Below are 24,951 nucleotides of genomic sequence, written 5' to 3'. Positions count from 1 at the left end.
GAAGAGAGAAGAGATAGGAGGAGGAAACGTTCGCAGGACAGGAAGGAGATGTCGAGGAGGGCTCCGTGAGAAGGTGTGGAGGGAGCTCTGCTACCAACCACCAGCAGAACGGGAAAAATATTAAAAATGATGCGGCAGCAGCCATGCATACGGAAGGACAAAACCGCTGTACTCTGCCGGGGCCTACCCCCCGTGCTGAAAGCCGGCGGCCTTTTAGACTAGATTACACGCGGTCGTCGCAGACCAAAAATACCTGGAACCCCGCAGGCACGCCCTAGGGCAATGCTGGACAGAGAGCCATCCTGGCCCAAGCGCCGGACCCTAAAAAGTCATAGGAGGCGCTCGAAATCCAAGCAAACCTGCAATTGCTGACCGCCCAGGAGGAGTCACGGGAAGCTGACATCAGCCAACGGCTCCTGTCCGGAATATGCCGTCGTATTACCGCGAAATAATTGGTAGGTAGACGTAAAATAATACAATACAATACAAAAACGTCAGCCCGGGACGGAGTGAGGGGAGGTAGAGCGGAAACGAGCAACAAGGCAACTTGGGAGCAATTGCGCTTCGCTCGCCAAAACTCTATAGTGAACCTTGCACAGGGTTAATTCTGTCTGGTGGCCAGACCGGCGTCGTTTGACCTCTGTGATTCCCGTAGACGTGAAATATATTCAAGTTCAAGGGGTGAGGGGAGGAGGAATTTCTGCAGGTCTACTCCCAGCCAGCAGCAATATACACATGCACGATGCGGCAACAGCTATGCTTGCGGAAGAACAAAACCCTTGTACTCCGCCGAGGGTTTTGAGACTAGTTTGCGGTCGTCGAGGACCAGAAGAAATACGAGCTTAGCAACGCTGTGAACCGCACAGGCACGCCTAAATGCTACGCTGGATGGGGAGCCCCCTAGCCTTAGCGCTGGACCGTGAAAAGTCACAGGAGTCGCTCGAAATCTAAGCATACACATACCTGCTGACCGCCTAGGAGTTATTGGAAGATGTCATGAGCTAGCGGCCTCCGTTCGTCCGGAAGATGCTGTCGTAACAGCAGGTAGGCGCTCAACACGACAATACCAACAAAAGAATGGTCCGGCGGCGGACGAACTTGTCTCTCAGTGAGGAGTATGCAACAGGGGACGGCATGGCATTGGCTATGGGCGTGTTTTCTTAGGGGTGGGGTGGGAGTGTCGAGCTACAATTTGCCTTGCAAGGTTGTTTTGCGTTGGCTCTACGGCTTGTTCGCTGTTTTGTTTAGCCTTTTCTTTCTGTTGTTCTTTTGCACTGCGACCACGATCGAGCGGAAACGAGCAACAAGTCGGCTTGGCAGCAACTGTGCTTCGCTTGTCAAAACCTCGCTGTGAATCTTACCCAGGGGTAATCTTGTTCGTAGCCAAACCGAGGTCGCTGGATCTTGGCGATCCCCGTAGGCGTAAAAACAATAGATTCAAGCTCAAGTCCAAAGAGCGTCGACACCCTCTGGCGTCGCGTATTCGGTGATATTCCAGTAGACGTCAGATATGTCCAGCCAAGTTCGAGGCGCGCTGAGCAATTCGGGAAAGTTCAAACAGGCTAAAGTTCGGACTGGGTAGAGAATGATCCTGCTTTGATAACAAGTCGCAGAAAACACCTGAAGTCTAGGTGCTTCCGCCGCAGTCACTGCCTGGCCAGCCAGGAGCGGTTCTAGAAGGTGGTGTCATGCTGTCGTATGTTGCGGGAATAACAGCAGGGAGACGTGGAAGGATACTAACTAACAAGCAAACAATGACATGTCATGTGTCTCGTGTTCAGCGTGGTATTGGTACAAGTCAACAACTAGTGGGAATAAAAAAAGAAGACAAGCAAGAGGCAAGCAAGCAAGCAAGCAAACATGGCCCCTGGCTGGGGAATAGCTTGTAGATGCCCTATAACCACACGCATATACTCGAGCGCTGCTTGTTTTATTAATCTCGGTGGCTTTGGTAGGTCGACGTTAAGCCTGTTTAGGCTCGGATTCGGGGGGTTTTAGCCGTTGGATTTGTCATTGGCTGTATAAGCAAATAACAAGCTGGGCGTCACTTTAACGTAACCCCCTCACCTCACCTCCAACTTCTGAAAACAAGACTTGGCCTTTCCCAGGCTTTGCTAGAGTTTTGCACTCGCAGTGTTTTCCCGCATTTTGATCCTTGATATTCCTTTGGCCGCGCTATCGATCGTGATATGTTGTAGTGTCTTGAGCTGGTGCTTTGCGCACATTCAAGGATCATTCGGACTTAGGGACTGTAGGACCGTATTGCACGTACATGGCTTTATTGCATAAAGCTATTTGAAAAAGTATATGACTGTGGGTCTTCGAGCGGAATGTGGGCTTGTATCCAGCTGCACAGATGATCAGGATGTGATCAATTCTATGAGTGGAAATTTGATAAGGGCTTCTCCTTCCCATGCAAACAGAATCAGGGCGAAGCTGCCAACTTTTCTTGTGGCTTGGCAGCAGGAAAGCTTAGACGAAATGCAGCTAATGCTACAAGGTTAGAGAAGCGCCAAGATACCGAGGGCACTTGTGTGTCCCAACGACTACTAGGTGCCTAGGACATGGGGCGTACAGGAGAGACAGCCTTGGTAGTTGTTGATTCATGCTCGGCAGATTGGGCTGCTGCTGTAGCTGTAGCTGTCTCTGATCCGATGTTGATGTTGTATCCGCCCGAGGGGTACCCAGCAAACTTGGTCTCTGGGCTTCCGACTTGTGGTAGCTTTTTTGGCCCCCAAATCTAGTGCTTCTATGTAAGGAGCATAGGCTACCCCAGTCGTGGCGCCGGTGCTTGGGTATATTGCTGTGATGTATATGTCGCAGGTTAAACACTCAAACTAGCTTTCTTGGCACAGCTTGGCAGGCTTGGGGTCCAGCGTTCGGCAGTGGGAGATTCAAATTCATGCTGCTGCGAGCCGCAGTAGCCCACAGCCCTTGGCACGAATGACCCAGGCGCTGGGTGCATTTGCCTCCATGGGGAGATAAAGCTACTGGGGTTGGATCCTTCCATGGCCACTTGCTGTGCCAAGACATGGTGGCGTGGCGTTATGGAGATGGATGTAACTCAACTTTGTTTGTGTGGTCCACTGCTGTCCCGTTAGAGAGAAACAAAGCAGCCGCTGGAGGCGGGCTAAATATGAAATCCGCAGGCCGTGTAAGTGAGAGGGGAGGCGGAGGGTTCAAGCTGCCTGTTTCGTTTCGCCGGTCCCTGGAACCCGTTCGGCTGAATTATCATCATCGTTATTTTCTCCTTACCTGTCTTGTCAACAAGTCCCTTTGTACAACGTTGGCTCTGCCTCCTATGTTTTCTTTTTTCTTTTTTCTTTTTGTTTCTATTTTTATCTCATGGCTTGACCTAGGACCTAGGACCTAGGCTATTCTTTCTTGTGTGGCTTAACTCCGTTCCATCCAGCTATGGGGATGAGAATTACTGCAACTAATGTCACCCTCCTGCAGCCAACTATCTCAGCAGCTTTGCATGCACGGGTTAAACACCATCGTGCATAGATCATCGGCCGGCAGACCACTGCGTATATTTGCCTCTTGCCACGGAGAAGGTGGGCCCTGCCTTGCTCTGATCTGTGGCCGTCATCAGGAAACGCTCTCCATGGCAGCATGGGACCACGGAAGGGGTGAAGGGGACTGGATAGAAGGGAGGGGTGGGTAGAAGGAGGACGAGGAGAAAGCAGCCCGACACGAGGCAAAGAGAAAGATCGTGAAAACACTTAAATACTCTCGAGAGGTCCTGCTGCTTACTGACCTGGAACTTGTTTGAATCACCACCCCTCTCTCATCCAGTCTCAATCATACAAGCTTCCCGCCTCATCCCACTCCATCTCTTCTATTCTCTTCCATTTACTTGCCTCTTTATTCAAAATGCACTTCCTCTCTACTCTGGCTCTCGCTCTGTCTGCCCTGGGTGTCCAGGCTGGCACTGTTCTGCATGATCACGGCTACGATTTCTCCAGAACCCATGGCGGCAACTACATGATTTTCACCGGTCGCTACAATGACAGGCTGACCCCTGTGTCTAGAATAGCTGTTGACTCCGAGTACAAGATAGCTTCCGTTTCGGCCCTCTACAACCACCTTGAGGCTAATGATGAAAACAAGATGAGTCTGAGTGCTATTTTCAGCGAGCTCTGTGACCTTGAGCAGACCCTCCCCAAGTGGATGAACTTTGTTGTTTTCAACAATGTTGATGTCGATACCTCTAAGCTTGCCAGCGACTACCGCAGCTTCCACGGACTCGGGGCTCTTGATCCCATCGAGATTGATAATAAGAGCGACGAGTGGGAGTCTTTCCTGGGAACCCCCTACTACCAGTCTCTGAAGGAACTGCTGCCTGAGAAGGCTGCGGACGTCAAGAAAATTATCGTGGAGTCTGTCGAGGAAGATGAATACCGGGTTAAGAACCCCAGAACCATAACCAAGATGTACTTCTCCTTCCTGGCCAAAAGCGGCCCTTACGATCAACCCGAGAAAGCCTTGGCCGAGGTCAATGGTTGGAGTGAATAGGCGGATGTTGAGGAGGCTAGTGGATAGCGTTGTTTGGCTGGACTGCTTCTTTGCGTGTATAAGACGTCTGGCATGATACTCTCTACTCGACTGCAATAGTTGAGACATGTAACATTTTTACTTTTTTTTCCTTGCATAATTATAACTTGCTTTTCATCAGGTAGCAGTCAATTGACAAGACAGATTTTGTTGAAGCAAAAATATGCAAAAGCGTAGTGCTATTGGGACATTATTGCTTATTGTAGAATAGATCTTAGATGTTGAATCAGTTGGTTTATTAAAAGGTTCAAGTCTATGCTACGACCTGGAACTATTCCTTTTGCATTGTGGTGTCAATCCTGTCACGTGTTCAGCCACAATGGGTTCGGATAAGTGGGGCACGTATGGGACGCCACTTAACATATATACCGCGCCACGCAACACTTATCGCCTTTGGCAGTTGAAGGGGCTGGAAAATCAAGCCCCTGTGTCGAAGGGGGGGGGGCGCATATTCTAGATCAATGGTAATCTTGCGTAGGCTCGTCTATCCAATCCCTAATAGCCTGAGGGCCCATACACATTGTCAGCTGTTGCTTCTAGATCCTAGGCTACAGCTTCTTGCCACTAAATGTGCCAGTCTTCAGTGGCTATCTGATGTGCCCAAGATACCAAAAGGTAGAGGCCCGCTTGGGCCCTTGCCCTGGAAGTGGCTTGTTGCTGATAGGCGGGTAAAAGAGACAGCGTGGTGATCAGGGGCTATCTGTGAAAGGGCTTCTTGCGATGGTGAAGACAGATGCTCCTAGTTTGATGCAAGGAGGGCTTCAAGACGGGCTACGCAATATTCTTGTCTGGCCTGCCTCGCGGCATAGATGTAGCAATCTCAAACTCACGCTGACCCAGCAGAAAGCATGCCAAGCTGGGTACTGTATCGTACTAGTACCGTGCACGAGGTGGCATGCTTTTCTCTCTAACTTCAACAAACGAAGTAGCCTCCGATTCTGACCCCGACTCGTTCGAAGAGCTGTCATTGACCACAACAGCACTATTTTCACTTTCTTTTTCGGGCATGCCTCCTCCAACCGCTAGAGCTTCGCTTGGAGCCGCGAAGCGCTTATTGGAATAAGGTTCAGCCTTCCTCTTCCCTCTTTTGAGACGAGCCAGTCCCTCCTCCAGACCAGCGATTCTCGTGGCACACACCGCCAACGTCTGCTGCTGCGCCTCGAGCACTTGGGGTATCACGTTCTACCGTCTCCGCGTCCTCGGTGTTTTATTAAGCCCGAGGTCACGAATGTGGCGGCTAGTTTTTGGCGCATCGTCCGACTTGAAATATGGCGCCCGCTCTGGAGTCCTCTTCGAACTGTCATTCGGCCTATCCTCTTGAATTTCTGGATGCCGCGGGGCTTTGGCTCGAGGAACTAGCCAATTCCTAGTAACTCTCCAGCCAGAAGGCATATTCTTCTTGGCCGTTCCCACTTCACGAGCCCTGGTATAGGCTCTGATGAGACTGACCTTATCCATTGGAGCAGAATCAGTTGGGGAAGCGAACTTGTCCAGTCCTCGGCGATATGCAGCTTTGGAGGCATCAAGTACTCCGCTGTAAAGAGGAGAAGAAGGAATACGTGATTATTGAAGTGTTTCCGTATCTATCTGTGTCTTGCCTGAAGATCTCAGCCGGTTTATGTATCCATGGGTCTTGGAAGAAGAACCCTTTATGTCTGATACTAACCCTAACGATTCGGCGAACTGGATTAGGGTCAGCAGTCCTGGTAACCCTGACTTAGGTTACGTCACTGACTACCCATATACTTAGCAGTGTGAGAATAGAACTAGGAACTTTAGTCGATCCTCTACTTAATAAAAGAAACTGCTTATAAATGATCTTCGTTCTGGTCGAACGGCGTGTAAATGAAAGTGTTGAGTTTTGGTGGGCGATGTTTTATGTTGCCTGACGAAAGGGTGGTGGGTGGTGGTGCATGATATGATTTGCGTACGAATAGTGCACGCCTTTAATATTCAACTGCCCTGGTGATGGGACTTGATAACTCCTAACCAGTGTCAGCCTAGAATGGAATGTCATTTGTTCTATCATGCCGGGATACTTGTTGGTGGGACCTTTCCATGAATAGCGAATGCTGTGATATATGCAGTTCGCAGGATATGCTCGTGCCTCCCAAACAAGCTAGTTTTGGCTTGAGGGCGCTGTTGCTGTAGAAAGCTGGCTTGTGTCTAGAACCTCTAGCGTAATCTGGTTTTAGGGAACAGGTAGCCCCTGGAACTTCAAGTCCTCCAAGACAATCTAGAACCAAGTGCCCGAGAAGCTGCCGGCATCTATGGGGTATCTAAGCTGAAGGTACGTGGCCGGAAGTATAGTCAACTTCGATGCGATTGGTTCCCCAAACTACATTGGCCAACGAAATCATCACTGTTCAGCTCATTTTTGATTTGGAACCGCAAGGGTTTCCCCCGCGGCTAGATTATGGTCAAGGAATGACCAACCGAGTGCTCCCCGGGTGCAGCGCGTCTCCTGACGGCAAACACTGGGCTTCCAACTTCGTCAAGTGACATCTAGAGCTAAAGACGCGGGCTATTTTTGTTAGCAGGGCTTCAGAGAGCTACATGCGAATATCCGACCGTTATTCACGATTGGCCTAGGTCCTTGCAGAGCACAATCGACAAATACAGCACCAATCTAGCCGATATCTACGGCTTTGGGAAGACTGGACTTATGGTGGGTGTCATTGCAAGTGGGAAGGTCGCCGCACGGCCAGGAAGACGAGGAAAGACGAGGTCAGCATGGCTTGGAAACTGGAAATGCGCTGTAGTCATCCAGGCGATCAATGTTGAAGGCTGAGCTGTAGTGACAGGTGTCAATGTCACCTCGCTAGTTGGTACTGAGAAAGCAGCCTCCTGGGAGAATAGGCTATTGAGACGGCCTAATATGGCCGGGATAACAATGATACAGACATTGAGTAGCTTAGGCACCTTAACCATCACACCAAAGCCCGGCCAACTGGTCGTTGTCGTCTTCTGGTCCCTGATGGGCATGCAAATCGCTAATCGGCTGACTTGGGAGGAATATTGCTGGGGCAATCGCAATGTTACGCCTTGTATGCCGCTCCATTGATCCCACCTACCCCAGCCCTTTGATGCCGGGTGCTTTGGGCCGCTTAAAGATGCATGCAGTCGAGAAATCAAGCCTTTAGTCAGGCGCTCAACAACCCGCGTTTCTAAGCAGGGAGAGGCTGGCTTCCCCTAACCCATGAGGCCCAAAGGCGGTAAAGACGGGGTTTGAGACCAGCCCGCAGTCCGGATACAAGGCAGCATCGGAGAAGCTCTCTGTCGCCAATTATTGAGGGGATTTGAGCCGCTTTTAAAGGGAACAACAGCAAAAATGCATTATGATGCCCTATTAAAGCCGAGGCTTAGGGTCTTCAGCAGGCGAATGAGACTAAAGCAAAAGGCGCAGAACAAAAAAGCATGAGCTGCGGGATGGGCGGGAGGTGAAGATGAAGGAAGGGGCAGGATTGGCGAGAAAGATATTATTACGTAGGCTATGGCTGAATTGCCGAGGAGTGACGTTTGAGGAAGAGGAGGGCCGGCATTGGCGAAGGGACGATGGTGAGGGATATGTGGCAAGACAGGCCATAGCTCAACTGCTTGTCAGCTACAAGTCTCAATAGATTTGAGCATTGTATTTTCACTCAAGTTTCTATGTTGACCGTTGGAGAAAGCATGTCGCATGTATTAACGTATATATTTACGTGCCCGGCACCTGTTGGCTTCTATGGTGTAGATGCGCAAGACAGTTTTACGCCGTAACGGTCTTGAGATCTGAGGCCTAGAAGTCTTTTACGTCTGCCATTCCCTTCAATGATTTGCTAGGTAGGTCTAGCGAGATCAACCGTAGAGCTAGCCTGTGAGAGGAAATAGACAGCGGCGAGACATGAAGCGCGAGGGCCAGCTGCGTCTTGTGTGATGAGCAGGGTTTCTTACCCAATTAATCTCTTGGTTATGATATACATAAAACCTGTTTGGCCCCCAACCATGGTGCTCCTACCACTATGAGTAGGCGCTATGGTTATAGTGATTTTGAGGGCGGGCCTAACAATAATACAATAAATCGGCTATAATTCCCAAACATGAAAGTTTGCCTGACTAAAGATAGGCTAGCAGGCATCGGACACTCCTATCCTGAGATCAAGGTATGGGCGGTACGTCGATATCGATAGCGGTGTGAATGGGCCCACGTCTGTAAGCTACGCTACCCATGATCTGCGTCCTCTAAAAAAGATACAGATGGCAAAGACTTCCGGAAATTGCCAGCGTTTATTTGATAGAATAGGCTTTGCTGGTCACATGTCCCGTTGAGATCATAGAAGCGATGGCGGTAATTAAGACGGCATTTACTTACTCGAGTTTTCTGCGATGAAGAAAGACTGATTGCTAGGCTTGGGAAGCGGAAGTTAAATCAGAATCTAGATATGATAGAGTAATGAGAAGGCAGATTTTGCGGCCTGTAACTATAGGCGACTCGGACTATGGCTGACTCAATAATGCCTTGCCATATTATGTATACATAGTATTTCGTAATTCTATTACGATATTCATATGTGGGATGGGCATGCTTTTGAGTTGTGCTAATTATGAATAGTTATTTGTCCTTTGATAAAAAGATGAAGCAGTTGAAGAAGCCATCGCACCTTCACGGCCGAGATATAGGCGTAGACTAGTATCGGCGTACGTACGGGCCCGAGAATGAGACGGCGTAGAGGCAAAAGCGATTGCAATTTAAGCTTTGTTTTCTTTGACAGTACATAATATGCTTGTTATCTTATGCTTGTTGTTGTGGTCGGAATCTAGTGAGCCGGGCTCTTATCTTTAGTATTGATATAATAGCGCCCCTAAGATTTGTCAGGGCCGCCCCCAAAGGGCCTACGCTACCTCATAGGAAGGCGGTGTCCTCCGTTTTATACATAGCTAACTTTGGGCTGACTGGTAGGGTTGAAACAAGGGTAGATGGTCTTTGAGCATAAGCTGACTGGTCAATACACAGAGGACTTTGGTCTACTACGAATAGAGCTCATTCTCCCCATAAATATCTACTATCCATATATGTATGTGTCTTTGCAAGAGGCTGATGCTACCAAAAACACAAACTGGAAGGAGGTGGGCAGAGCTAACGGCATTCATGCGATGCGTAGAGGGCAAGAGTTAGCCGGCAAGATGAGTTAATGGAGGAGAGATGCCGTAGGCTTACATGCCACCTGGAAGTTTTCAAGTGTCTGGATCAAAGCACTTTTTAGTTGCCGGCTAAGAGAACAAAGTCAATGCTTCCTCTCAGGGGTCAATGCTATTAAGTAATGGACATCCTTATGCTAAATTGTTTTGTAGGCTCTACAACGCATTCAAAAATAAGTTGACACTGTAAGCCATTGGAACTCCGTGTACAGGCTCACATAGGCCAGTTGGGGGCTGTTTTTGTACTGGAGCACTCGATATGGCTCTCGTGATGTAAGAGCATCGGTTTAGCTTGCTTGCGAGCCTTCTAGACATGTATATAAGGGCTCTTCTTCCCGCTTGATACACAGCTTCTTTTCCAGACTACCCAGACTTACATCAGCTTCCTATCTCGAAAGCACTACCTCTACCTACCGTGTCTTGAAACTTCGCTTTTCTCATCTTACTCGCAATTTTCGCTTTTTCTCAATCTCTTTTTTACCTTGAAGACCTACCGGCTTTACCAGCAACCAAAAACAATGCAACCCTGGGCTGTTACCTTCCTCCTCGCCTTCGCGGGCAACGCTGCCGCAGCTGCTATTGGCAACGTAGCCAGCACCAACGAGAAGCTTGCTGCTAGGGACCTTGAGGACTGCAGATGGATCTTTGATGATTGCTGGTGTCTCGACAATGGTTTCCCAAAGAAAGTTGATGATTCCAACTGCCCGGCTCGCACGTAGCTGGAAGTAATGCGAGTGCTTAGCTAGCATGATAAAGTTGCCTAGTCAAGGGGCCACCGGAGGCCAGGCTCTGTCTTCTAGCCCATACGCTTTCTTTTCACCGGCCTAGGATATTTACTACTAGACCAGAGCTTTGCTCTATTAAATAAAACTACGTTATCATATTCAAGCATATTTGTAGTGTGTGTGTGGTTGTTGTGAAGCCCTAGATTTTTTGATATTGAAATTTAAATGGATGAATTAGGCGGTCTATATCTTCCATGGCTTAGGCTTATTCTTGATCATGCTTAAAACATGCCGGATAGAAACGCGCTATACAAAGTTAATCGCATCGATACGGTGCGGGCTTACAACCTCAGTTTGACAGGTTTTGTGGGGCCCTGTTAGACCGCTGCTTATGTGGATCTAGGCTGTCGGCTGTCGGCCATGCACGATTACTAACTACCGGCCTAAGATTTGGGCAAGAATAGATGTTGTTGCTGTGAATCTTATGTATCGTCTTTATAGCTTAGGTAGTTGCGCTAGTTAGATCAAGTTCTTGCTTTATCTGGAATGACATGCTGACTACGTATTTATCCAGTATTCTCCACAATAACGGATGTCTGTCCTCTGGCGGAGCTTCGCCAATTATTAGCACAAGAGAGGTGTGCAAGGCACTTCTCAGAAATTTCCGTCGGCCTGTCGAATGCGCCGGTTTTTGATGGTCCCCAGGGCGTCGGCATGGGTGGCTGCCGAGAAAGTTTCCGATCATTCCATCCAAGGGAAAGAGATGTCTACCGATCTCCTCCTTTTGTCTCGCATCCATGGCCGCTAGTATATCGAGGCTTATGCCCATACTCCAGCTAGTTCAAACCCTTTTTGCGCCATTTTCAAGACTTGAGCCAATATAGCTGACTATAAAATTAGACTCATTTCAGCGACAGGCTTCTAGTTTAATTCCTAGCATATTTATCTAGCGCCAATTTTCTATTATGGCTGGTATCTTGCAACTATGGCTCACGCTATGTAGACCCTTCATCTGCCCCAGCAGCGTCTAAGAAGTAGGTTTAATGCAGGTCTAAAACAATGTAAGTCTATTGGTCTCATATACACACGGAATACGACAACCAACCACGCCAGCGACATGAAACCACGTAGGTATTATGCGCCCAGGTAGAGCATTTATCGGACAAACGATTTCACAAGGAAGGCCATCATTGAAGAGCTTCTGGCCCGAGCCACCGATTGTGCCACCAGCAAGATCTATATAGCAGTCCCCAAAGAAAAGACATGGATTAACTCAGCCAAGATGTGGTGCCTAGCCTAGTAGAACAAGCATAAATAATACACTGCCTACCTACCTACATTAGAGTAAGGTAACACAAGAGGCGGTACCCTGAGCCACGGTAGCACAGAGCAAAACTTCACATGCTAATCAACTCTTTTGAAAAAGAAGGGAATTCTACATTACTTACTAATGAAGAGTCTATGTTTCCCAAAAACACCATTACATCTACTACTAAAGCCATTGCTTTAGAAATGGCAACTACAATCATTAAGCCTTGGAGAATGAACGATTTGACCACGCTTCCTAATTCGGTCTTTTCCTGGAGGCTTCTATTTATTTAGTCAAGAAACAAAGCAAGATTGGATTGGCGTACACTGCAACACACCAACATTCCATTTCGAACAGCGATAGCCAGGCTATTTGGAGGAATGTCAGACAGGTAATACATGCTGTATACCCCAAGAATCTAGATTCATCTAAGCGTTGCCTCGCATGACACATTTTGAACCAAGGGCAGTGAAATCCCGTTTTGAGCCGTACTACGCTCTTCTCTGCTTTCAGCACCAAATGAGCGACAAGTACAAGTGCCACCCAGCTTATCTCACACCTAGCATAGGCTAAAAGCCATGTGGCGAAAGGCACCAGTAGTATAAAGAAAGTTTTCGATAAGAGTGACACCAGGTAGCTAATGTCGGGCGGGGGGCAAACGAAGTGGCTCTAGCGCTCATTGGCCTAGCACGATCTCTCATAAAGAAGCTATCATCACGAACTCTAACGCTATTTAAGAGTAGAGTGAGAGAGTGCTATCCCGTTATTAGTCAGATTCTTCTTACTGCCAAAGGCGGTGAAGAGCATTACCTATCTAAAAATTTAAGCTGAAGTAGGAAGTCTTTTTTTTTTTTTTAGACTGCCAGCAGAGATAGGATAGCAATATGACCACAGACTCAGAAGGTGGAAACTGCAAAAAGAAATGGTGACAAGACTGGGACTCGAACCCAGGCGGATTTCTCCATCAGGAAACTTGCGTTAAGGAACGACCTTAACCTGACGCCATAACCAACTCGGCCATCTTGCCGGTGCCATTGATCTGTCAAATCGTCCGTTACGGCATCATAAAAAGGGACTCCGATATCCGGGCAGTTTGTGAGCCCATGTACCGTACCACACCAAGGGAATGCTTACACCATGCCGCAGGCATTCCTCCTTTCGAAATCCTCCTGGAGGATGAAAAGAGGAGGGAAGCCATACGGTGGCACACACTAGATGATAGGCACATTCTGAGAGGGCCAAATTTCAACCCAGTGGTGGCGAGGCTACGCAAACTCCTCTAGGAAAGTGGATGGAGGTGGCAGATGCGGAGGCAGTTGGCGCTCTCGAGGCAACTAAGCGAGCAACAGCTCGCGAAGGAGCTGGAGAAATCTGGCTGTGTCTAGACAACAGAGGAGTTGTGGACCGACTCCGAAATGCAGCCACCAAAAACAGCACATCACAGGAAGCGGTAGACGAGACAAGACGAATCCTAAAAGCCTGGGCAGACAAGACACCCGGAAGGCTCGCCCGAGTGCTATGGGTCCCAGGACACATGGGCATCAAAGGCAATGAGCTAGCCGATACCCAGGCCAAGTTAGAATGCCAGGGACTGGTAACGGAACACCGCTTCAGCCTTGCAGGAGCACGGAGATGGAGAAGAGACCAGCTACGTCTCGACTACGAAGGGTGGTGGAAAGAACAAAAAGGATACCGTCCGCTTGGAACCGGCGTCCCCACTGAACCCCCCTTCCGCCACTCCCGCTACAAAGGGCTGACTAGAATAGAGCTGGGCCATATCCTCGCGGTTAGAACTGGCGATGGAGACTTCGACAGATACCACGAGCGATGGGGACACAACTGCCCACTTGGATGCAGAGCCTGCAACCAAGCCAAGGAACGAGGACACTGGTGGACCTGCAAGGCACTACCTAGACCATGGAGCCAAAGGTTCGCGGACAAGCTCCTTAAAAACACGAAAGCGACATGTTATGTCGCCAACGTGCTTCGCCGCAACCTGAGGCTCTTTAAAGAGAAACAACAACCCGAGCCCGAGATGAGCTGTCTGGACACCACAGAGGCAACCCCCCCTCAAGAAACGCGGAGAGGCAGGTCACTGCCACCGCAGACTACAGGGGAGCGACCACAACAAGGGCAGCCTAGGATGACACAACCAACTCCACGACAGCAAGGGCAACAACGAAGAAGGGGACGAACAGGGCGAAGTTGAGGGGAATGGAAGGGGAAGAGAGAAGAGAGGGGGGGAGGATACGTTTGCAGGACAGGATGGAGATTTCGAGGAGGGCTCCATGAGAAGGTGCGGAGGGAGCTCTGCTACCAGCCACCAGCATAACGGGAAAAAAGATTAAACGATGCGGCAACAGCCATGCATATGGAAGGACAAAACCGCTGTACTCCGCCGGGGCGTGCTGAAAGCTGGCGGCCTTTTAGACTGGTTTACACGCGGTCGTCGCAGACCAAAAACACCAGGAACCATACCCAACAAGGACGCCTTCAGGCAACAGCAGGCGGAAAAGCCTCCTAGCTGCTAAGCCGGACCCTAAAAAGTCATAGGAGATACTTGAAGCCGACGCACACCTGCAACCGGTGACTGCCTAAAAGTGGTAGCGGAAGACGACATCAACCACGCTGCTTCCATCCCGCTGTATTGCTATGGAAAACCAGTAGGTAGACGTTAAATGGTGCACCCACGTTTCATGCTGTGAAACAACAGTAGGTAGACGTTGGATAGTACAATATCAATAAACATGGCAGGCCTTCTTTGAATCTTCGTTCTCACCCTTGTTTTGTATTCACTTGTCGAGGCCTCAACCCCGACTCTGCATTATAGCCCTTGCCTTGTTATTTTTATTTTTACTACTTGAACAGAGAAAGCAACTGCTGGAACCTTAGTTTCGACGCTTCACACCACCAGCCTAACAACAACTTTATCGCCACAAGTGTCACGTGATGCGTTGCGTCTGCCTTGTTTTGTATTGTTACTTTCCATCTCAGTCCTTCAATCTTGTCTGCTGAACCCATCGCCGCGCTGCACTTTGGTTCAAAATGGCCTTCACAAAACAGCAGATCAAAATCATTTCAGAAAATCCTCTCGAAAATACGCTTGACCATCTTCGAGAAAGATTACGCGTCGACGTCGACAATCCACTGCACAAAGATATCCTAGACCTCCTAGGAGCTCTTTTTGTATCTGAAGCAGCATTCTGTCTTCCTTCTCCTGATGGAAACGGTAACATGGCGGGAAAATTATCATCAATTCCAGATAATGTCCGAAGTGGTGCAGTTGGACTCGACGAATTTCGTCCTCTTGTCCGCCATGTCGTTGACAAATCTGCTGACACCGACATCTGGGAAGCTGTATTCAACATCATCAACAACCTCGGCATTTTCACTCCAATCCCCGCCAGCATCGCCTCGACATCCAGAGGAACTTTTGAAGAGATAAAGAACTGCACCTTCCGCAATGTGGGGGGCTTCTGGGAGAAGTTCTTTGATCCCAAGCGGTGGCGCAGAGAACAGGAGGCAATGCTCGAGGGGGTGTTGACCGCGCACGATGGAAAAAAATGGACGGCCTTCCCGAAGGTGCCTGACGAAAAGCTGGTCTGGGACTGGCTTCGCTCTCTGGAAGAGCGCTTCTTGGACTACGCGCCTTACAGGTTCCACACCACCAAGACCGCCAACCAGTTCCAAGAGCAAAAAGGACAGATGGACCTTTTCTTGCAGAGGCCAGCTGCGGAAGGGAGTGACACACTTTGGTACAAGAATGTCCTTGTTGTGGGGCAGCAGAAGAAGTCCTACCACCCAAGCAGATTCGAGGTCGATTTCCTTCGGCTCACACGCCATGTTCAGGGTGTCTTCACTGACCAGCCGACCCGCCGATTCGTCCACGCCTTCACTCTTTATGCTTTCAAAATGGAACTCTGGATCTTCGATCGGTCAGGGGCGTACAGCTCGGGTACCTTCGACATCCACGATGAGCCAGACAAATTTGCGCGTGCCCTTGTTGGCTATGCTACAATGGATGATGATATTATGGGCCTAGATACGTTCATGGAGCGGCGGGATGGGCATCGCTACGTCACCTTAGATGATGCGAGTGGCAAAGAAACTAGGCTCTGCCTGGACAAGCTAATGATTCGACAGAAAGCCATTGTGTGTCGCGGGACAACATGCTACAAGACGCAGGACAGCTACGTTGCCAAATTTTCGTGGATACTGGATCAGCGCAAGCTTGAGGTGGAACAACTGAAACGGGCGGAAGCTATGGGTGTCGAGGGTGTGGCTAGGGTTGTGGCACATGGTCAAATCACTACTATTGCAGAGATGCGGGAGGGACTCCGATTCTCCGCAGCCCACCCTTTTCCGAGCGAGGACGTTTACTTTCACGATTCACTATCAACCATGAGCATGTCAACCAAGCGCAAATCTTCAGCTGATCACACTTCTAGTAATGCATCTGGGTCAAAGAGGCGGCGGTCTAGCAATAAGAAGCCGAGTCTGTACACACCTGGCGAAGATCTATGGGAGAACAGGATCTACTCCTGCCTTGTCGTCTCGCCAGCCGGTCGTGCCATCAGCGACTTTAGAACCATCAAGGAATTGCTGGAATCTGAGCGGGATGCGGTCAAAGCGCATCGGTCTCTCTATGTGACTGGTAAGATCTTGCACCGTGACATCTCTCCGAACAACATTATTATCACCAACCCCGAAACAGCCAATGGCTTCAAGGGCATGCTCATCGATCTTGACATGGCCAAAGTACTAGACAGTGAACCGAGCGGGGCACAGCACCGGACTGGCACGATGCAGTTTATAGCGATAGAGGTACTGCGCAAAAAGGATCACACCTACCGTCACGACCTCGAGTCGTTCTTCTATGTCTTGATTTGGATGTGCGCACGCCAAGCATGGAGTAATGGATTCGCTGGTGAAGAGATCCCGCGCAAGGATAGCCGCCTCCGGAAATGGGAGATTGGGACATTCGAAGATATAGCACAAACTAAGCTAGGTCATATGGCTGTGAATGGTCTTAATGAGATTATGGAGGAATTTCCAGAGGCGCTGGATGTCGTGAAGTCGGTCTGCCTGAAGATCAGGAATATACTTTTTCCTTATAACAAGGACATGTGGATGAACATTGGAACACCTATTGGAGACCCTGACCAACTTTACAATCCTATAATAGCTGCCTTGGACGAGGCTATCAGCAAGCTCTAGGTAATGTCAAACAATTATTTTACCACTACATGCAGGGATATGTGACCTTGTAGGAAGGAAGTCATGATGGTAAACAGCCGGGTAAGTGAATATGTCGCTGTCATCTGGCAGTTGAAGGCCTCCATCGCCATACTTGTCCAGTGCATTCCTATACCACATGTCCCGATGGAATCCTTCTTTGCTAGCATTTACACAGACCCCATGACTGCTTTTTGTTACTTATCTTGCCCTTCACACAATCTAATAAGGTATCGATACTGTAGGAGAACTACCGAGGCAGAACAAGGGTGTAAGGTTAAGTCGTGTGGTGGTGGGTCATGCTTGCCATATGTCCGAGTTGGAAACGACTGCTTGAGCTAATGAGTCTAACTACAGCCTACCATGTTTGAAAGCAAAGGCAAAAGGTCACGCATGTGGCCGGGTTTAATCTCATTCTTGTAGAGGCTCGATCAAGTGGCTTACGAGTTAGTGGGGGGCATGTAGGCCGCAAACCTTGGTTATAAGTCAACGCTGTGGCCTCTCGGCGTTTTGGCAGAAGCTTGACAGTACCGCAAAAAGTCTTGCAAAGACAGAGAAGGGGAGGATTAGACATGGCCATTTGTCGGCTTCTAAACCATGTGTGTGCAATGGCTATAGTAGAAGGGACTTGGCTAGAGTCGAGCGACAATCTCCAAGGGTGGATGGATCACACTGCTTGCCTGTAGCAAGCCTATGGGAGCATCATTCTCCGCGCAGTAAGATCTACTACACATGGCAGGTAGCTGAAGCTGAAGATATGTGCTGTTCATGCTGCCCTTGAACCACGAGCAGATCGAATGGAAGGGGAAGAGAGAAGGGAGGGAAGGAGGAAACGTTTGCAGGATAGGAAGACATCAGCCAGCAGCTCCTGTCCGGAATATGCCGTCGTATTACTGCGAAATAATTGGTAGGTAGACGTAAAATAATACAATGGGCAGTTTGTGAGGGCGAGTAACAAGCTTGCTTGGGAGCATACGAGCTTCTGCCGCCCGAGATATGTGGTCAGCCTTGAAGAGGGTCAATTCTGTCCGGTAACCAATCCGGCGTCGTTTGATCTTGGTGATTCCAGAAGACGTTAAATATATTCAAATCAAATCAAATTTGTTTGGTAGGCGACAATACTTCAGAGAATCGTTTCTATAGTAGTCGACCTTCCTCTTGGTTCCCCAAAGGAGCTACAGAGTCCACCCTGGTTGATGAATGGTATCCTTGCATCTTTAGAGTGAATAACTCTGGTTACTCCTGTCCTGTCTGGAAAGACGGCGGTCAGCGACAGTTTCAGCTGTGCTGTTGGCTGTATAAGAAGTGGTGATCACCTCGTCCCTGTTGTTTGGTCTGCCTTCGGGCGCATTAGCAGGGTGGGATGTAATGGACGTCTGACAGGTCCTTTCCTTTAATACAATGATAACAATAAGGACAGTTGTTTGGGCCCAAATCCATTCAATGCATAGGAAACGCTGCAAGACTATCGTAGAGGTTTGTGAAAAGCTCCTTAGAGAAGATGAATAAGGCAAACAACAGGCTTGCTTGGAAGCATACGCGCTTCCCATACCTAAAATCCGTGGTTAGTCTTGGGGAGGGTCAGTCCCGTCCGGTAGCCAATCCGGTCCCGTTCAATCCTGGTTGTTCCCGCAGACGTCAAACACTTTCAAGTTCAAGTTCAGCGCGCCGGGGCTCGATTCCCGTATCGGAGCGCCCGGTAAAGAATGGTGGCGCTTATCGTTAAACAGTCCAGGCCCATGTTCAATATCTCTGACCCAGGACAACAAAATAAGATAAAAACTGCGGCAGCCGCTTTGCTGAACTGTTTGAGCTGGTATCCGGTAATGTTACACACCGAAGTTACAAACACAAATATTCCTATGTTCCCTTTTCCCTGTGCGCCAATATCTATTTATTTAGCAGTGTCTCTCTTGCAAGTGTCACTAGTTCTCTCATAAGCATAGCAAGCTCTAACCCGCTGTTCTTAATTGCCGACACTCGACTTCCAGGCTTCAAGGTCATAACTTCCACAAGAACATGCGCATCATCTAGAAAATCAAGACCCTAGCTGCCAGATCCTGCGCAACGGCATAGATCGCGGTAGCTTACGTTGCTTCTTAGGGCATTGCTGCGATCCCAAGACCACCTAGACAGTGAAACTAGAGAACTAGACTCAAGGGGCACCAGCCTCAGGGAAGAGTACAAGAGACTCTGCACCACCATCCAAGAATCCAAGTCCATTGGTAACCAGCTGGTCACTACAAATAAACCGTTTATCAGCCGCTAGGGTAGCCATTGGGAGACTCGAAGTTTCAAGACCTATAGTCTTTAGCGTAGATAGAGCTCAAACCCCCCAAGTGATAGGCATTGCGTATGAACAAGGCGTGTTCTAGCCCACCAAGGGGCCATCCAATGGCGCTTCCCGGTGCTCCGTGAAGCCAGCACTCCCCATGTCCAGAAATCCTACTAGGTAAACAGCAAAGCCAAGCACACGGGTGGCGAGTGGGTGGTTAAAAGTACAGCATAATTAAGAATGTGTAGCGCACGGCGCGTGAAAAGTTCTATATGGTTTTCTTTCCCATAAAACGTAAAAGAACCAAAAAAGCCTTGAGTGTAAATACAGACAGAATAGAAGGAGAAAACAATAACAAAGATTATAAAGACAAGGACGCTGTGGGTCACTCGTTATCACTGTTAGTCTTGAGAATACGAACGTGGTTCTCGTAGAAACGCAGCATCTAAGCCGGCAGGGAAAAGGGAAAGTCAGCATTTGTCTAGTAGAGAAAACAGCCAATGTTCGTTTCGGACAAGGCAATGTAAAGAAGCCGCCTACCTTCTGTGGGCACCGCTTATACACCATTTCGGTATTATGTTTTGTCTTGCGCCCATTTTTCCAATTCAAATATACGACCAGCCTAGATTTTCCGGTCTCAGCATCGGCCTCATCGCATACGTCGATGGTCTCAATATGATCTTCCCACGAGCCATTTGGTGGTTTCCATTGCTTCTCACGGAGAGGCGCTGGTGCTGGCGTCTCTAGTGGGTGTTCTTTTCGCGCGCGTTTCGGGGGCTTTTCAACCTTGGCTGCTCCTGTTGACCGGCGATTGCGCTTCTTATTTTTGGCTACATCGTTCGCTTCGCTGATGATTTTCTTGATCCCACCGTACGAGGCCAAATATTCTTCTAGTATCACTTCAGCGCCCTCTCTGTTGATACGGAGGGGGGTTTGCGATAAAGTAGTTAGTTGCGGTCCACGAATAAGTAGGGGCAATCATACGTTGCAAAGGTGGGTGGGTTTACCTCAGTGTGTCTTCTGGCTCCCATGTAATGTCCTCTTCATCATCGTAACCTTCCCATTTTACCCGGAACTTCACGACGCCCTGGTCAACCATGTGGTCCAAAATTTTCTCGACGATGAATCTATACCAGTAACAAGTCAGCGACTACTACTCAGTTCTCGGCCAAGGTGCTCCATATCTTAAATAAACAGGCCAACTCACTCGTCATCGGCTAACTCCTCACTTTCGGCCTCAGCCTCGGCGTCTTCTCTCTCATCGCGCTCTGGCTCCACGTCTATGTCCGCTTTTTTCCCTCGACCGTTCGGGCGCTTAGGGAGGGCGTCCTGGCTTCCCTCTTCCGCGGAGGCATAGTCTCCAGACCCTTCGCGAGATCCGGAATTCCTAGTGGTAGACCTACTAGCGGAGCGTGACCGGGTGGCAACAAGGACGTCGTTGGAATCGTCATCGCTGGTAGCTATTTTGAGGGATAGTATATTAGCAGTTGTGTCCATATCGTCATTTGCGCAAATGGTTTTGTTTGTGGTGCAGTAGGCTAGATGCGGTGTGAGCAAGCGCAATATATCCGTACCACATAGCCAACAGAGGCCTGCGAAAGGTGTCGCATAGCTTTTGGGATTGTTGGTAGAGCAGACATAATGCGCAAAAGGCGACTTTGGTTGAGCGAGAAAAGAAAACAGAGGAAGGATATGACGTACCGCGAGGCATTGTGCGCAAAGATGATGGTATACTAGGAGAAAAAGATTGGCCGGTGTGAAAAGTTTCTCAATGGATATAGCCTCGCGTAGTTTGTGTGTTCGTTATTCATACAGCGCGCCATGTGCAAAGCTAGAAGACGTATTTTGATGGATTAAGATGCATGAAAGTGTTCGCGCGTAAAAAATTGGGTGTCAATTGGCGATGCATGGAAGATATATAGGGTTAGGGTATGACCTAATCGATGTTCCAAACAAAAAAAAATGATGGACAAAAAAGTGAACCGAGGCGGACTTGAACCGCCGACCTTTTGTGTCCAATCATAGAGATGAGTGTTAGACAAACGTGATAACCAACTACACCATCGGTCCTTGACATGAAAAACCGCACTTAATAGACATTATAAGGGATGAAATTTTCGGCGATCCGGATTTTGTGATTTCGACAAGATTCTTTGAGGCAGACGTTGAATAACCAATTCAAGTTCAAGTTCAAGACGTAGACGATAGATATTTCCATGTTCAAAGTCCTAGTACTCTATGGGCTACGTATAATGCAAGGCCAAGTAACGCCCGTTTTCTTGTCTCCATTCCCGTAGATGGGGGTTTCCTGGCGCAAGAAATCCAACGCGTTTCCCGAAATAAGGGCCAGCACGATGCCTGTTCTTCACCGAATGAGCTCATGCATGTAAGCTAGGGTCGCAGAACAGTACGTCCAGGCAAGATGCAATAGCAGGACATCTCCCTTTTCGACCGTGTATGAGTGTTTGTTTCTTGGCCAACATGGGCTACACAGGGGGACAGCTGGTATCTATTATATGACAGCCTAAATGGGAAAAAGAAGAAAAACAACAAGACCGGGAAACTCTCTCCCCAAAGGAAAAAAAATGCATCGTCACCAACTACAGCGTCTGGGAAATCCCCGTAGACGATAAATATATTCAGTCCAAGTTCAACGAGGCCTGGGTAGGCAAAAAGAGACTAGCAGGCCTGGTTAAGCCAGATCAGTCAAAGCTGCAGGGAGAGAGAGCAGAGAAGTTGGGTGACAGGTTTTTGGCCTGTCCTGTTCGAGTTAGGATCTGCGGCTGCAAGGCGAGCTGTAAGGTTAGTTGGAAGCTGGAGCTGTAGGATGGCGTTGTCCATGTGTTGCTGTGCATGGTGTTTTTGGCTCTTGAACAAAATGGGTTGTATAGACGTTGGGTGATATGGATGGGGGTGTCAGCGTCAGCGGTAGATAGTGAAGAGCGATGTGTAGTAACATAGCAACAACATAGGCAGCTATAGGCTTTCCTGAGGGATCATTGCTCCTCTTTGGGGGAGGGAATGCCCAGTGAGCTGGCCTCGGTTCACAATAAGATTTGTTGTGTGGATAAGCATCCTCTTTTTCTTTTTTTTTTTTCCTTCTGCTCTTTTGAGATTCTTGTTGGATGGAGTGAGGCCTGATGTGATCTGTGCATGATGGGGGGAGAGGAGAAGGAGGGAGAAGGCCTTGGGCTAGCTAGGCTTTTCGTTTACGCTCTCTCCATGATAGAGGTAATGGCGATTAGTTTGTCAGACTTGTGGCTTACATATTATATATTGCTACTGCCACCGTTCGCCAATATTGCCGCGTTGTGGTGGACTTGAGGAGTTTGGGTTTGCACTGCTAGTTGACGGGCTGTAGTGGCGGGCCGGTAGATAAATAGAGAGAAGAAGACCAACGCATGCGCGCATATCAATAGAGACAAACAGATAACAGACAGCAAACAGTAGACAACAGACACATACATATATGCACAGGCACGTACATGCGTGGAAGGTGCTATGCTATCTATTCGGCAACAAACAGGCCTTGGACAAGGCTTGATAGTTGGATATACATAGGTGCGCTTTCGCAAGAGGGAGCCCCCCTCGTCTGATTGGTGGAGAGGGACCCTCAAACTGATGCTAGAAGAGCTGGAAGCAATAGAAGGGGACATGGGAAGAGGTAGTGGTGAGAAAAGAAAAAAGAGAGAGGCGCAAGTAACAACAGATTGAACCTTGTACCTTGTACCTTGTATACTTGCTATACACACAGCGGCCCATCCATGGAATTGTCTCCACTTTGACGCAGAGTGTAATTTTGTGCAATGTACAATGTACGCATGTTTGTACTTGTGCATATGAAGCATCTAACGAGAAGAGCGAGAAATGTGAGATGAAGGACCCAAGGCCCCTTTACCCTCCTCGAGCGCAGGGGGATAGCAAGATGGGAGGCTTGGTATGCCCACAAGTTTGGCATTAGACGACGTTTATTGGTACATGAAGAAACAAAGGAAACAAGGTGCTCATCAAACACAGACGGCAGGTTATTAAACCTGGGATGGGGGACGGCAAAGGCAATTTATGTCTTTTGCTGTTTGTCTGTGTGCTTTGCGCTGGCAGGTCGAGGGAGATGGAGCCCCTGACCAGGCTGAGAGGAGGTGGAAGAGTGGGAGAGGGAGGAGAGATAGAAGAGGTAGAGGATAGAGGAGGCAGAGGAGGTGGAGGACGCAAAAGAGGGATGCAAAGCACAGCGCAGCAAGGAAGAACCTGCCTAAATGCTCCAGCAACAGCACAGTACGCAGCCTAGTAGCCCTAGGCCTGAAGCCTAAAGCTGCTACCAGACCAGCGACAGCAGCCTATCCCCATTCGCCTTCCTCTTTGTCCATTGTCCACATTGTCTGTGGGCTAGCAGCAGGAAAAGAAGGGCATTGTTTTGTGTTATTTTTATTTTTCGCGTCTGGGATAACTGGTGGATGATCCAGATAAAGGGGTCGGAGACCAGACCTGCTCGCTAAATGGCCGCGGCGGCTGCTGTAGAAAAGGCAAGCAGCCCTATAAACTGGCGCGCCAACAGGCCTGGAGGCTTGATATTTTGTTGTACTACATACGCTACAGGGGCAACAAAGAACAGGCAGAGTTGGTTGGGTTGGAGGCGACTTGTTGGTGGGCCGGCCTGTGGCTGATTTGGCTAAAGTGCACTGTAGGCCCTGTAGACAGGCCCTATTAGATTTAGAGTCTGTGTTTGCCCTGCCTTACACCCGTTGTATCCCCTGTAAATCTCGGTGGGCTCACTGGAAGCTGCTCACTGTTAGTGTGAAGGCTGCTAAGAAGACGATGAGAAATTTCTCGTCATCGCGGATTAAAATCTCTTCTATTTGCCTGCTGCGCTTTTTCCAGCTTGAGTCGACTCGCTTTTTTCTTCTATTGATTGCATTTACTGCTATTCCTCTATCGCTCGGGCTCATTTGTTCTCGATCTTGCAGATTTTTTTCTCCCATTTTCCGTGTCTCTTCGCTTTGCAGCCTTTTGTTCTTATTTGCTTGGGTTTGGCTTACTGGTTGGTGTCATCTACCCTCTCCACCCTTGATCTAAATTCGACGCTCATTTTAATATCAGCATCTTCTTGTCGTCCTCCTTCATTGCCCTTCTTCTTTTCCACGTCTGTTTCTTCCTCCTCTTTGCTTCGCTCAAGGGATCGTCAATCCTGTTTTTGCCTGTCTCTCTGTTTGACTGTTTGACTGCTTGGCCGTTTCTCTCTTTCTATTTCTTTAGCTGTCTCCTCACCCCTTGTCTTTCTCTTCTCTCTGATTGCCTCCAGGATTTTTTTTTTTTTAATTTTTTATTTCGTCCTTCCCCCTTCGCTTCTTATTCCATTTGCCCAGCCAAACCTGAACAACCACACATAAATAGCACACGCACGCAAAACTCAAGCAAAAACGCATACATTCAACCCGACCACTTCAATCGGCCTATCCGATTCAAATCACGCTCATCCAACCTCCCTGCTCGGCCACCAAAGTCGGATCTTATCTCATCTACTCTGCTCCCTTCGTCGCCGCCAATCAATCTCTAGTGCTCCCATCCTCCCATTCTTCAAACTAGCCCGTCGCCGACCGTGACCTGTATCGTGTGACTGGGCAGAAACGGTAACCAGCCTCGCTCTCTTTCGTTCTTGCTTGTACACTCAAGGC

General features: G+C 48.8%; 5 protein-coding genes across 5 annotated transcripts; 4 read left to right on the top strand and 1 right to left on the bottom strand.

The window, feature by feature from the left end:
• Positions 1-3,876: 3,876 nt before the first annotated feature.
• On the top strand, positions 3,877-4,518 carry HOO65_040760 (uncharacterized protein; the record flags this gene model as incomplete). The annotated part of the gene is made up of 1 exon (XM_071000730.1): positions 3,877-4,518. The coding sequence occupies one exon, from the start codon at positions 3,877-3,879 to the stop codon at positions 4,516-4,518; it is 642 nt and encodes a 213-aa protein (XP_070859603.1).
• Positions 4,519-10,253: 5,735 nt separating this feature from the next.
• HOO65_040759 (uncharacterized protein) lies at positions 10,254-10,454 on the top strand (the record flags this gene model as incomplete). The annotated part of the gene is made up of 1 exon (XM_071000729.1): positions 10,254-10,454. The coding sequence occupies one exon, from the start codon at positions 10,254-10,256 to the stop codon at positions 10,452-10,454; it is 201 nt and encodes a 66-aa protein (XP_070859602.1).
• A 2,199-nt stretch (positions 10,455-12,653) lies between these two features.
• Positions 12,654-13,978, top strand: HOO65_040758 (putative double-stranded RNA/RNA-DNA hybrid binding protein; the record flags this gene model as incomplete). Its single annotated transcript, XM_071002844.1, has 2 exons — positions 12,654-12,694; positions 13,006-13,978. The coding sequence occupies 2 exons, from the start codon at positions 12,654-12,656 to the stop codon at positions 13,976-13,978; spliced, it is 1,014 nt and encodes a 337-aa protein (XP_070859601.1).
• An 836-nt stretch (positions 13,979-14,814) lies between these two features.
• On the top strand, positions 14,815-16,986 carry HOO65_040757 (Protein kinase domain protein; the record flags this gene model as incomplete). Its single annotated transcript, XM_071000728.1, has 1 exon — positions 14,815-16,986. One exon carries the CDS (start codon positions 14,815-14,817, stop codon positions 16,984-16,986), a length of 2,172 nt encoding a protein of 723 aa, XP_070859600.1.
• A 2,738-nt stretch (positions 16,987-19,724) lies between these two features.
• On the bottom strand, positions 19,725-20,990 carry HOO65_040756 (Chromatin-associated protein swi6; the record flags this gene model as incomplete). Its single annotated transcript, XM_071002853.1, has 5 exons — positions 19,725-19,760; positions 19,820-20,192; positions 20,287-20,406; positions 20,487-20,739; positions 20,981-20,990. The coding sequence occupies 5 exons, from the start codon at positions 20,988-20,990 to the stop codon at positions 19,725-19,727; spliced, it is 792 nt and encodes a 263-aa protein (XP_070859599.1).
• Positions 20,991-24,951: the final 3,961 nt, after the last annotated feature.

Source organism: Ceratocystis lukuohia (assembly GCF_044167205.1).
Source record: "Ceratocystis lukuohia strain C4212 chromosome Unknown Supercontig4_pilon, whole genome shotgun sequence".
Lineage (NCBI taxonomy): Eukaryota > Fungi > Ascomycota > Sordariomycetes > Microascales > Ceratocystidaceae > Ceratocystis > Ceratocystis lukuohia.
Note: the sequence above shows the minus strand (reverse complement) of the source record. Positions and strands in the feature narration are given on the sequence as shown.